The sequence below is a fragment of the Grus americana genome, chromosome 1 (genome assembly GCF_028858705.1).
Source record: "Grus americana isolate bGruAme1 chromosome 1, bGruAme1.mat, whole genome shotgun sequence".
NCBI lineage: Eukaryota > Metazoa > Chordata > Aves > Gruiformes > Gruidae > Grus > Grus americana.
The window spans coordinates 201937085-201951406 of NC_072852.1; the positions used below are offsets into that span (position 1 = coordinate 201937085).

The following is a 14322-nucleotide window of genomic DNA, read 5'->3' on the forward strand; positions in this document are numbered from 1 at the left end:
AATTAAATGAAGACTAACAGCATTAGCCTCTTGCTTTCTGTGTCCTAAAGGAGTTTAAGCTAAGAGCTAGGGAGGCGATTTATTAAAGGACGAAAATGGAATGTTAGTGAAATTGAATAAACTGGATATTGTTGAGAACTTGACTGAGTCTTTGTCTCTGGATTCACGAAAGGACATCGAGGTCATATGCTGGGGTTGGATAGCATTTTACAGAAAGACGAAATTTATACTGATGGTGGCAGAGAGGGGGAAGCAGTGGTAATGCAACTGTTGCCTTTTACTGTAGGACTTGAAAGTCTTTTCCGTAGGAGTCTTAATATTCAACATTGAGTTTTAACACAGGTAATTATCTCAGAAGGTGCAAAGGCCATAGGTAATGTCCTGACATATAAGAGAAACTTGGTATTTTTAGTTAGGAGGAATTGGTGTATTTGATGGATAGTCTTTAATGGATGAGGTTTGTGTTGTTCTTCTAGTCTGACTGTTCAATCAGCAAGGTTAAACAGTAACCCTGGTATTACAAAGAGGCTTTTGAAACAAAAAAAAAGTCAGCTTGAGAAGATGTAGGAGTGAAGCATAAAAATTTGTAGCAGCAGGGAGAGACCTTGGAGTGGGAACAGCAGCAGTCAAAAGTTGGTGTGAAGCTGCCAGAAGTACCACCGGCATCCCAACCTCTGCCGAAGCTGGGCAGAGCAGCCACCCAGTAGGACACCACAAGGAGCTGGCATCCAGCTAGTGGGGTGACAGCACAGGGTGCCGCAGTGGCATGCCCGTGTGTGAGCCTCGGGAGGCCTTTGTCACTGGTGTGTGTGTGTGTATGCGTAGCACCCACATCTCACAGGAAGGGTGTGAGAGTAGGGAAGCCCCCGTTGCCAGGAGAAGGGTGAGTGCTGGCGGCCCACATGGCCTATGAGGAGGTGGTGTGCATGTAACTGTGCACCCTGTGGGATTAGTTATGAAGGCTATGTTGAAATTTGTAGGCATTATTAACATTTCACAGGTATCTAGTGCTGTGGTTCATCTGTTATTTTGGTGATGCTCTTGTTCAATGTATAGCTCACTGGTTGCTTGTTATTTAAGTGTTGTTAATAAATCAGTAAACTACTCTGACCCTGAAGTGATTTAAACCACAGGAGTTGAGCAGTTTTTCCAGTTACATACTCGAAATACGGAGCTAAGTCTTTCCAAGACATAATGGAAGTGTGGTTTTAGGCTTAGTTCATATGACAGCTGTCCTCAAAAGGCAGGGTGGATGAGACTACACTGTGTTTGGTTTCCTCCAGCTAATCTACTTCCTTCCCCATCCCTTTTCCCCTCACTTGTGCTGTCTCCTAAGAAATACAGCACTTTCCTATTTTTGTGCTGTAAAACTGCAGGCTGGGGTGAATTGCAACGTAGTTCTCCTAATGCTTCAAACACCTTGAACTGTAAATAATAATCACACTCTTGGGCATACCTCCAAGCAGCATGGACCTGAGGCAGTGTGGGTCATTTGACCTCAGGGCTGGAGATTGTCTCTAATCATCTTTTGTTTAGAAATGTAGGTGTACCCAGAGCGGCTAAATTTCAGCATTGCAGTTACTCTTCAGTGGAAATCATCAGTGGTGAGGCACAGCAGAGGAGTTCATGGCATATCTCAGCTCTCCTGGTTGGTGTTGTACTGGTTGAAACACTTCTAATGACTTGGAGTTGGTGAACCCCAAGAGGTGCATCCCCTCGTACAAAAGGAGAGTTGTGTATATTCAAGCTAGCTGTGACAAGGCCTGTAGAGGATTGGAAGCTCCTTCATCCAACAGGAGTTAGCTTGGAAATTGCAGTAGTTTTCCTCTTCTTGTGCACTACCTGAATCATGTAAACAGAGTACAGGCAACAAGAGAATCTGTATTATCGAGTCAATGGCATACGTAATACCTAGGAGAGATACTGGTATGCGGTTCAATGGAAACACTCTCTTCCTTGGGGTTATCAAGCCAGTCATCATAAGGTCATACCTCAGAGAGAAAAGAATTAAGTACTGTCCATATATTGAAATAGTTTTTAAACATTTGTAAGCTAGACTTCAGTTAAGAGGAAGAAATATATAGGTACTTAAAATGACACAGAAAATTCAGGAATATAGTAATGCATTGCATGGATGGAAAATTGAATACAATTTTTGAAGGAAAAAACCTAGTAAGTATAGTAAGCATCTGACCAGCATCACCATAGTCCCTGAGTAGATAAGGATGCTTAGCAAGAGATGGTATGATTTGGTGTAAATCTGATATGGGGGAGGCCTGTGCATGTGTTGAGAGATTTTTGAGGTAGGCAGTACTGAAGTATTTAATCATCACGATTGTCAATGTTGCACTCATTTTCTGAAGTATGGCTAGAGACCATGATATAGGATGTAAATATCAGCATAGGTTACATAAGATAAATTTCCTATGACGTGGATTATTCAGAGGAGATAATCCCATTCTATTTCCCCTTAAGATTAAATATTTTTCTAAATTCCAAATTTTGGAATTTAGCATGGGTTTTGCAGTGAAAGGTGCTGTGTGTTACTAATTGATTGCCTCAGTCCTATGTAAGCCAGCATGCTCTTCTCTCTGCATAGACCCCCACTGTGTTGTTCAAGCTCCATGTGTGGGTTTTAAACCTCTCAGCTGTCTTTGAAGTAGACATTCTTTTTCATCTGTTTTACATGTGGGAAACTGCTGTGTAGGCTGATAATGTGTCTTTGCTCTCTGAAAATTCAGTAAATAATGTCAGAGGCTCGAGAAGCATTCCACATTGTACTTTTTTTAGCTTTAGAGTATGTTTCGTCTAAGGTAGTCTATTAACATCAAATACAAATTGCATCAGAGACAAAGCTTAGAAAAACAGTGTTGTCATTCTACACTGTAGCAGTGAAATTCTTATTGACATTGTCCTTATAGCCCTGTTGCGTTATTTCTGTTTTGCCTTTGGATTGTTACTTATTTGATAGACCAGTCATTCACCTCCATCCTCCTGCTCTTTCATGAAGTGCAATACCATTGCACTGAAAGGCGGTGCAGAGTTCTCATTCCCTGAGAAGTTAAGAAAAACATGCTTTCTTCCCTTTTTCTTTTATGCTGGATTCTTTTCTGGTTTTTGCGTTTTGCTGTATTTTATACCACAGGAACAATGTTCGTGATGTGCGTGTCGCTTTGCTTTGATGTTTACCATCCTGGAAAGCTGCTGACTGCTTCATGTGCTCCCTCATCATGAAAAGTCTCTCTTAAATAACCTAGCATCATGACAAGATTATTTAAATCCACAAGTAGGTATTATTAGCTGTTTGTTTCTTTTAAGTTTTTTGGTATATTTAGAGATACACTTTTTCCATAGTAAAAAGAAAGAAGGTTAAAGTTGTATAAGATCAAAGCATCCACTATTTTTATTTTTGAATGTAGTCCCTGGATGATGCACCATGGGCTAGCTGGAAATTTGATCTTTATTGACTCTGCTACCTAAGAGAAAAAAGAAAATAGGTAAAAACGAAAATAGTAATTGGAAATAGCTCCTGTGGAGCAAAGCTGTCATGAAGCAGATTGATTCAGCAGTGGCAGAGTTGCTTTATTGATTGTGAGTCCTTAGTAAATTAAAAAGAGGACCAAATGCGTTAATCTTTTGTGTGTGTGTGTGTCAGTGACAATTTAGAATGTTCTGCCAGGATAAAGACACATATAGGAGTGGGGGAATGTTATCTACTTCAGTCAGTAATAGGCTTTTCAGAGATAAGAACAGAGTTCTTCAAAAACCCTTCTGGGTTAAATGTTCTTTACTGTAAACAAAGGATAGAAGAAGTACTCTTGCTTGGTCTTTTTAAGCATTCAGATGCAGTTATTCTAGATAAAAGAATGAAGCATAATTCCTTCATATGTTCACAGTGGGTTCCTTAAATTTGATTCTCTGTCTGAATTGCAATGTCAAATTTGTTGTTAATAGAAAAAGTGTAAAACTTTAAAGTATTCTAGCTGAGGATCTCGGTCTGCTTCATAAACAAAAGTCAGTTTTGGATTTGGATTTTTGACTCTTCCAGTTGCTGCTAATTACTTAATGTCATTGCCCTTTTGCAAGTAAATTAATCCTTTATTTATATTTTCCTCCCCAAATCATCACTGTTTGTCATAAGGATGAAATTCATTTAGAAGGGGAGCAGCCACACAGCATGAGATGATAATACAGAAGCTTTTCCTCCACAGAAAAGTAGGGAGCAGGGACAGAGCTGGGATCCTGTGTTGGTGAGGACGATGCTTGCCAGATGTTACGTACTGTAGGTGATCTCTCGCTTTTCTGCCTCAAATTCTGCGCCATCAGAAATTAGTTTCACATATTTCTTGCTGGCTTAGCATAGCTGAAATTCAGCCAGGAGAACATGCTCTCCCATTCTACTACCTGCTATTTTCTTTCCACTTCTGCCTGAAAATCTGGCTACCAGGGATAGATTTGTGGCCTTTCATTCCCAGCATGCTATCTGTTATAGAGCACTCTGAACCTCTGCTATTTTGGATGCACAGTTGTTAGCAGGACAGGGTTTGAGGAGCATCTTCTGCTAAGAGACTCTAGGGCGCCATGCAGTTGTGGGAAAAGGAACTGGAGATGCATGAGGTGAAGCAGCGGAGAAGTCAGGGAGCTGGAGGTACTGTTCCCACTGCTTCGTACAGAGTTCCCAGCCTGGTGTGCAGCGAAGTGGAAGGGAACGAGGTCCTATTCCAGGGCCTGGAGGGAGATGGGAACTGGAAGTGTAGGAGACCCCATAGAGCTGGCAATCATTGACTCTTGGAGAAAGTGCTACTCTTGAACATCATCTGCAAGAACAAGGCTTTGTAGCTCCTACTGACACAGAAATAGGGACAGGTGGGTAACAGCCTCCAGGAAGGAATCTGGACAGTCTCATGTGCAGTTTATTCTGCCATACTTCTGAAGAACCCAGTCTCTATCTTGTCTCCTCGCACCTGTCCCCCAACAGCAATGAGCCAGAGGGGCAAAAGACAGACTGAGATACCATCTCACCCATTTCATCCAACCACTTCACTCCCCACTTCTTTTCATGCTTTTCCTTTCCTTACTTGCTGGTCCTGATTAGTCATTCTCTGGTTTCTTTGCCTTGCAAGATCGCTACGTCTTTTTACAGAGGCTTGCACCTAGTCGTGCTTTATGGGACAACCTCCCCGTCAAATTTGTGAAGCCACTGTGTTTCCCCTTCCTCACCCTGTGCTGCTTTGAGGGTACCTAGAAGAAATTGCTAAGTGCAAGTGAAGGAGTATATTAGCAAGTGACTGCCATTCACCTATTTGTGTATCTACTGAACTGTTTCATAATCATTAATCAGAGCTTATAGGTAGGCTTTATTCCTGTTCCACTCTCTCTCTCTTCCCCTTTCAGCCCCACTGTTTGTCACCCTCGTCATTTCTTGCCTTAAATTTAGATAGCTCAACGGGAGAAGCTGTGTCACTCTGTGGGTAGTATTACAGCGTAAATAATTTTTTTTTCTTAAAAATGTAAATGCCATTGTAGTTTGCTCCAGTGTGCACAACATTAAATAGTAAATGTTGTAAGTGGTAAAAAGTCTTGCTTATTCAGTCTGTCTTGCTGGTTTTTGTACTGAATGACTTATTGTTGCACCACTGTTTTCTCTTTGTTAAACGCATCTGTATGCAGAAGCAGAACTGTTTAATTTGTTTCGATCTGGCATACTGTAGAAAGTCTGCTTTTAAATTGCGTATTTAGGAGGTTACAAATCAGGTGGCAGCACTTTCATGGTGCTAATTCTCCAGTGTAGCTGGAACTGCTGACTTGAATAGCTTTTTGACCACTTTTCTTTTTTGGTAAGTCTTCTGTAACTCGTTTGAATTGCTTAAATGACCTGCTCCTTATTTTCCACAGCAAGAGTTTCTGTCATTTGGGAAGTGTAAAAGGATAACATTCCTAGCCCAAGCAGAAGCAAAATGTAGCACTGCCATCTGGGCTGTGAAATTGGAATAAAGCTGAAAGCATTACCTCAATATATTGCCATGGCTAGAAGCCAGGTGGCAAATAATAAAAGGATGGTCTGGTAGTTGGCACGTTAGTCAGGATCTTGGGAGACTGCATGTGCTTGTTGTGCTGCAAACCTCCAAGAATGTGGGCAGGTTGGAAATTATTTCTCTCACCTAATACCGGTTGTCTAAATGATGTGTATCTACTCTGAGTTAATTGTCTCATCTCAATCTGCTGTGAATGGATTGGCATTTCCAGAGGGCATAGGGTCATTCCACATCACTTAGCTCTGCATTTTAGACTAGGATGAATCATTCTGTGGAGATACTTGTCTTTCTCTGCACAGACTTCACAAAGAGAGACTAGCTGACTGCCTTAGCCCAGGTACCTAACTCAGATCCCTGAGTTACAGCAAATGAGCCCTCTCCTCTTATGCAGTTGCCTTTAGTTGAGAGGTTGTAATCCTTTTGTACCTCACAGGTACACACAGAGATTAAATGCTGCCACCATGTTTTCACAAAGAAAGCTATTACTGTGAAAAGAAAGTAAATAAATGTATTTTTTTAGTATTTACACATATATTTGTGACTCCCTCAGATTTTTGAACACAGTGGTGAAAGGGAGAGATCGTAAGGACAGACACCTAGAGGCTTTTGCATCCCTAGGAAATATGTAGCTGTTCCGTGGCAATATTCTGGTGAACAAAGCTAGGACTTGAGAATGCCTGGCATGTATGTGCAGCTTTCTGTCCTGCTCATTTATGGTGTCTGGTTTTGTTTCTTTTTAGATTGTGATGGATTTCAAACACCCTGATGGCCATACAGTGGCAATTATGCTGCCCCGATGCAGTTTATTGGTGATGGCTGGAGAATCCAGATACCTGTGGACACATGGGTGTGTGTAAGAGTCCCTGCATTGCTGATAATAGAAAAAAAGTTGTTGTTTGTTTGCTTTGTTAATGACATTCTGTATTTAAAATTGCTCTGAAAGAAATCAAGTCAAGTTTTATAATTATTATACAAATTCACTCCTCTGCTTAGATGCTGCTCAGGTTAAATTGAAAAAATTGGGGGTTTTAGGAAGCTAATTGCCAGTCCCTGAGCTGCAGTTTCCTGCTGCTGTCACAAGTGAAGTTTCACTGGGAAATCACTCTCACTTACATCTGCAGTGAGAAAGTCCCCAATGACTCTGAGCTGGCAAAGAATTGATTGTAGTGCAATTAGCTTCACCATTTCCTTTCTCTCTTTTCAGCCCACAGCTTTGGCATTACATAAGCCAAAGGCTTTAGAGAAGGGCTGGTTTAAGAGCGTGACTTCCCTTGCACAGAGGGCATGAGGGTGACAAAGGGAAGTCTTCCTGAGCTCTTCCCAGCTGCATTAGGGACACTTGAACTACTGATAAGGCTGAATTGTACTGAGCAGGTTTGGGATCCTGGAAAAGAGATTTCTTGAAATGTGTCTTGAGGCTTTGCTTATTGTAGAGTTTAAATACATGCTTTTTAAATGACGCACCACTGGGAGATACTTACAATAGGAGTGCTGAAATTGGCAAAAAGGCTAAAACCTTGGTGAGCTCTGAGAGTGGCAGTAGTGCACTTCAGGAGAATGTGGAAACCCTCATTGGACAGAAATGCCCATGGTAAATGTTTCTTCCTTTGTTTGACCCAAGCCACACTAGTTACAGCAGTCAATTGGAGACTGATTACATTCTGTGTAAATTAAACATCAAGTCCTTTTATTGGCAGAAGATTTTCTGCCTTTTCATTTTACCGGTTAATTTGTATTATAAAAAAGGGTGAATGTGAACTCCCCAATGACCTTTACACTGTTCATTTTTATAGAGCACTTATACGACCTGTATATTCCCTCATTAGATTAAATAGTTGTAAAAAGCAGCTGGTACTTCTGACATGCATCATTATAGAAGCCCAGGGCAGTGGAGTCCTTTTTTTAAGTCCCTTTTTTAAGCTTCTTATTCTGTCCTGTCAAGTACTGTCAGTCATCTTTTGGAAAGGTTATCTCCAACTCTGAGAACATACTGCACTTTCTATGTCAGTGATGTTGCTGGCTGGGGGGCAGCCCCCAACCCTGGGCATCAGGCAGCTCCATGGGACCGGGCTGAGGCCAGGCTGGGACATCAGCCTGGGGGTCAAGGCTGGGATCAGTGGGGCAGTGGCTGTGCACAGACACAGCTGGGGACGCCTCTGGGGCTGTAGCTGGGGCAAGGCCCAGTGGGACAGCCTCCATTTAAAAGCAGCTCCCAGGGGAAGGAGGGACAGCCCTTGCTGAGGCCTCTGGCTGTCTTCACGACAGCTTTCTCCAAGGCCACCAGCTCTGCTCTTTCCAAGCTGGCCCTGGGCAGCTAAACTCTCAGGAGGGGGAAAGATGCACGCAAGGCACTTGCAGTGCTTGCCAGCAGGCATTCAGGTTGGGGTAGTGTACCTGCCTACTAAGAACTGGAATCAGATTATTATTTCACTCAGTTGTACCTTCAAGGGATGGTTGTCTTTTGAGAACCAATGACATTTAAAATGAAGTTTCCAGATCTTTCTACTTGTGTATAAGTTATTCCTGTCACAGTGCTTGTCCGCTTTTCCCAAAAATAGTTTTTCTGTATATTTTTAAAAGCAGTAGTGAGTCAAGATACTCAAATGGAGTAAGCTTTCCATGCCAGTGGAGCATACTATTGTAATCAACAAGATTAATCATCCAGTGAGCAAGTGTAGCAGTTAATTCACTTGCATACATAATGTCAGGATGTATTTAAGATCATTTGTGATGCCTTTTATCTACTCCTCAGAAGTCAAAAGGTTCGGTTTTGGAATTATTCTGGAAATGTTTTCAATGTGTATATTTGGATGTCCAGGGAATTAGAGATTTTGTTTTGACCCTGTTAACAAAGTGCACAGGAGAAGGATTTTTCTTCTGTTCTCTCTGAAAGAGAAACCTATGGTTAAGAGATAAGCTATACAGTGTCATCAAGGAGAGCAAAAGATGTGTGCTCTTTTTGTCTCATAGGTGAAAGTAACATTACGGCTTTTCTGACGAGGATCATTTGTGATGTTTTTTCTGATGAGGTTTATTCTTGGTTGCGTAACCTGGCAAAACACCATTCCTGACACCTGCAATAGTAAAACAAGCAAGAGGATGTGCATCATTTTATTTTTGACATTGGGAATCCTGGTTTTAGCTCAGCCTTTATCTAGAGTTCTTGCTTGTAGTATAGGCAAGATGAAATCATAGAATCATAGAATGGTTTGGGTTGGAAGGGACCTTAAAGATCATCTAGTTCCAACCCCCCTGCTGTGGACAGAGACACCCTCCACTAGACCATGTTGCCCAAAGCCTCATCCAGCCTGGTCTTAAACACTTCCATGGATGGGGCCTCCACAACCTCCCTGGGCAATCATGTAGGTTGAAACTAGAACCTTGAAAAAGAAGACTTATTTCTGATAATATTAGCTGCTATGCTTAGCTTATTGCTGCAGGTACAGAAGAAAATCAAATAGAAAATCTGCACACTCAGGATTTTTAACTCTCCTCTCCAGGAGTCTTGGGCATCCTCAGCTGATTATTTCATCATAGCTTCATTATCTGCTGTGAAGAAGTTCTTTATTAGATCCCAGCCTTTCCATGGCTGCCTTTGGGAGATTTCCGTTCTTGGGGCTGCTCCATGTCTCTTTTTTGCAACATCTAGATGGAGCATCAATGTGCTGCTTCCTGATTTCCAAACAGAAAAGACCTGCACTCTTTTTGCTGTGACTGGATGTGGTGGGTTGACCCTGGCTGGAGGCCAGGTGCCCACCAGAGCCGCTCTCTCACTCCCCTCATTCACTAAACAGGGGAGAAAAGGCATAACGAAATGCTTGCAGGTCGAGATAAGGACAGGGAGAGATCACTCACTAATTATCGTCACGAGCAAAACAGACCAAACTTAGAGAGGGAATTCATCTGATTTATTACTAGGCAAAACAGAGTAGAGGAATGAGAAAATAAAATCAACTCTTAAAACACCTCCCCCCACCCCTCCCATCTTCCCGGGCTCCACTTCACTCCCGGCTTCAACCTTCCCCCCCTCAGTGGCACAGGGGGACGGGGAATGGGGGTTACAGTCAGTTCATCTCACGGTGTTTCTGCCGCTTCTTCATCCTCAGGGGGAGGACTCCTCTCATCGTTCCCCTGCTCCAGCATGGAGTCCCTCTCACGGGGTGCAGACCTTCAGGAGCAAACTGCTCCAGCGTGGGGTCCCCCACGGGGTCACAAGTCCTGCCAGCAAACCTGCCCTGGCGTGGGCTCCCCTCTTCACAGGTCCACAGGTCCAGCCTGGAACTTGCTGCAGCGTGGGCTTCCCACGGGCCACAGCCTCCTTCGAGTGCCTCCACCTGCTCCGGCGTGGGGTCCTCCACGGGCTGCAGGTGGAATCTCTACACCCCCTCATCCTTCCTCCATGGGCTGCAGGGGGACAGCCTGCCTCACCATGGTCTTCACCACGGGCTGCAGGGGGATCTCTGCTCTGGCGCCTGGAGCACCTCCTCCCCCTCCATCTGCACTGACCTTGGTGTCTGCAGAGTTTCTCACATCTTCTAACTCCTCTCTCCGGCTGCAAAAGCTCTCTCCCTCTAAGTGTTTTTCTTCTTCTTAAATATGTTATCACAGAGGCGCTGATTGGCTTGGCCTTGGCCAGCGGCGGGCCCGTCTTGGAGCCGGCTGGCATTGGCTCTATCAGACACAGGGGGAGCTTCTAGCAGCTTCTCACAGAAGCCACCCCTGTAGCCCCCCCGCTACAAAAACCTTGCCACGCAAACCCAACACACTGGATTAGGCATCAGCTTCCCTACAGTAGGAAAGTTGGCATACAGCAAAGTACTGGAGTGCTGATCAGGCTGCAGGCTGCCTTCTTGGCATTTGCATCACTCTTCTTGGTTAAGTACAGGCACTGGTCAACAGTTTCATGTGACCTGGAAAAAAGTTCCAGTAGAAATTTGAGATGAGACTGAATGGTAAGACACTTCTTTTTTTTTTTTTTTCCCCCTTTTGGCTCAACCTGTTGAGGGTTAAACTCAACTAACCAATATAGAAGTCAGTTTTATACTGAGAGTTTGTCCTGCTGGAAGTCAGGTACTTTGAAGTCAGCAGCTCTGAAGGGGCTTCACTGAGAGGCCAGTTCCTTAGAGATGTTGGTTTGGTTTTGTTTTTTTTTTTCTTGAGGAAATTTCTGCATTAATCTTGATGATAAAGTTCAGGAAGTGTTTCAATGTGACAGTTTACAGCTTTGAAGTGCTAAGCTATTTCCCTGAAGAATTTCTATTTTGTTCTAAGAGAACCTACTTTTTCCAATGTGCAAGTGATGGGAAACTACATGTGGGTGCAGCTGTTTCTCTTCTCTCATGTTGAGTTTTGCATTTTCCTTCCTCATTTTTCTCTTCTCAACTTTGAGAGAGATCCATTTGTAGAGCTATTAAAAAGTCTTGGGTTTGAAACTTGTCACCCCAAGAAAGTTCCAAATCACATTCATTGTATGAATTTTGTCCTTGCAAAAATGTTTTAGTGTTCCATTAAGATCAGTGCCAAATCCAGAAGTAGCTTAAGAAGCTCTGCTCCCAGTTTGCTTGATTGCTGTAGATCTTTCTTGACCAAAATCTATCAGAGTTTCTTCCTTTAGGCATTTTAGCAAATCTCCCAAGTGGTACATTTTTTGCATCTTCTGTTGTCAATAAATGGAGAAGCAATTCTGTTGCAAAGCAGAATTCAATGGAGACACCCATGTGTAACAAGAAACTTCCATCTACTAATGTAGAGCTCAGCCAGTTCTGTGCTTTTATACCCATAGCCACCATTTTTAGTAGTGTATTTTATCTTTACCATGCTTTTTTATATAAAATAAATATATAAAAAAAGTAAGTCCTAGAACAATAAACAATCAAACTTTATGGAAGGAAAAGAAGGGAGGAAAGGGAAATGTAGTTACTTGCAATTAAATAACACTTTAATTAACATCATTAGTTTATGTGTCAGCACTTCTTTTTTCCTCTGAAATTGATTAAGTTGAAAACTGAGAAGCAGCAGTACATTAAGTAGCATGTTGTAATCACACTTGTCATAGTATTTAAGAAGTGCCTTCTTGTAAAGATGGATTGTTTTTTTCTGATGCAAATTATTCTTTTATTTTGTGTTACTTTGTTTTAGGATTACACCCCGAAAATATGATGTCGTTCAAGCATCTGAGCTTGGGCAGAAAGTTGGAACAATCACTGCTGATGTTGGAGATTTAACACTAAATCGAAGGGAAACCAGGACATCATTTACATTCAGGAAAGTGAGGAGAAGCCCTTGTAATTGCAGTAAGTGTCTTGAGGTGATCTTCAAATCAAAATTGTTATTTATCACCAATATGTAAGCAAGGGGTTTTTTTCTTTTTTGGGGGGGGGAGCGTTGGGGGTTTTTTTAGGGTTTTTTGAGCAAACAGGTTTATCCCTTTGGATAAATCCCTTAGTTTTGGCAGTCCTCGTAGCCATTCCTGAATGGCTCAGGGTTAGGCATACCATATGGCTTGAATTGGTTGCATCCATTTGGCTGCTGTACTTTCTCTGTACAGGAAGGCACTTGGCTTGCTCTAGAGCCGGGGAAGTAATCTGGAATCTTGCATTTCATTAGGACCTCAAGTGCTGAAATAATGTACCAGAATAGGAGTAGCTGCTATTCTTCAGGTTCACATCAGGTTTTGTTGTTGGGTTTTTTTTGAAGGGGACTGTAATTTTGTGAAAATAAGTACATTAGAGAAGAAGCAGTTTAGATCCGCAGTGACAGAGCCATGTAAGTGCCTTAAGGCAGTACAGATAATAATGGATAGGTGGCTCAACAGTTATATGGAATTAAAGTCCATTTGTGCCCTCAGAACAGAATTTCAGAACTGAATTGCAGTCTTGTCATGATCTTTGATATTGGGGCACTGTCTCAGTTTTTAAAACTAATTAGCAGGATATAGCAGGATGAATGAAATGTAAATGGCCTCTAGTACATGTGGGCAGCTTGCTTGTTTTAAGGTAGATTTGCTAAATAAGTTTAACCAACAAAGAATGACTTAAAAAATTTGTTTCTGTATCTGTTGCTATATCTAGTTTACCCATCTGTCTGTGACAGCCAGAAAGGACAGCAAAGACAGGTACAACCTTCATTTCCCCGCAATGAGATGGAGGCCTCAAAGCTGGAGCAAGAATATGTACACAAAGTGTATGAAGAGATTGCCACACACTTCAGCAATACCAGGCATAGCCCATGGCCCCGAATTGTAGAGTTTCTCAGGTCACTACCAAAAGGGTCAATAGTGGCTGACGTTGGTTGTGGTAATGGCAAATACCTAGGCATCAACGAGGATTTGTACATGGTAAGTAGTAGCTACTGTCATTTGTTTTCGTTGGTACTAATGTTTGTTCCATCATGCAGTCTGTAGCATGTTGGAGCTTCAGTTGTGGGAAGAGTGCCAAGAACAGAAAGCTGTTTCCTGATCCAGGATTACCAGTTGTGTCAGGTTTCCACATCTATTCACTATGTGCATTACCCTTTTCTTTTTTCAAAGCTACTTTTGCTTTGCAAGTCAAAATATATTAATTAAAAAAATAGTAATGAGTGCAGTGGACTGAGAAACTGTAATGGATGCTTTAGCCTTTTTTATTGTTGTTGAATAAGCTTATTAAAAGGGCAAGTGGTTGGGCAGTTTGAATGCTTTCAACAAGTTTTTCACTTGGCTGGTGGGAGGGGAATGCAAAGTACATGTCCCTGAAATCTCCATGGGCAGTACTACTTTTCAAATACCCTCTTCAGTTCCCTTTGGTCTGGTGGCATGGCTCATTTGTGAATGAAGTCATGCTTGGCTGTCCCACCTCTGACTCTGTGCATAGGCCCAGTAAATATGCCAACATAAAATTCATGGGGGAGTCTCAACTTCAACACAAATTTCTGGCCTTTCTCTCACTCCCTTTTCTTCACTTTTAGACAGTTCTGACATCATTCTTGCTGATATTCTCATCACTTTCCCTGTCTCACAGTCTGTACTTAGCCTAGTTTTACTTCTCTCCCTTCCTATGAAACACATACAGGAACCAAGAGATCACTTTTATTGCAAATATTTCAAAGATTTTTTTGCAAGGGTCAATCTTGTTGTTGTTTTTACCCCAAAGAAATCTTTCTGAAGGGTGTGCATTATGCTATCTGCTCTCCCCTGTTCAGAGTTGTCTGATTCTTTCATGTGCTTGTACTGTGAAACACTTTGAAATCCATCAGGCATGAAAACTTCTATGTAAGGCAAAACATTCATTATTAATAATAAAAGTCACAC

General features: G+C 42.1%; 1 protein-coding gene across 4 annotated transcripts in view; it reads left to right on the forward strand.

Annotated features, from left to right (window-relative positions):
* Positions 1-14322, forward strand: part of ALKBH8 (alkB homolog 8, tRNA methyltransferase) — a 51813-nt gene that overhangs the window by 27678 nt on the left and 9813 nt on the right. For 3 of the 4 annotated variants that reach the window (XM_054828949.1, XM_054828975.1, XM_054828966.1), the window contains 3 exons: positions 6776-6888; positions 12174-12328; positions 13106-13371. In XM_054828949.1, the coding sequence (XP_054684924.1) occupies positions 6776-6888; positions 12174-12328; positions 13106-13371 (534 nt within the window). The remainder of the gene's footprint in view (positions 1-6775; positions 6889-12173; positions 12329-13105; positions 13372-14322) is intronic. The other variant, XM_054828958.1, reaches the window with a different exon arrangement.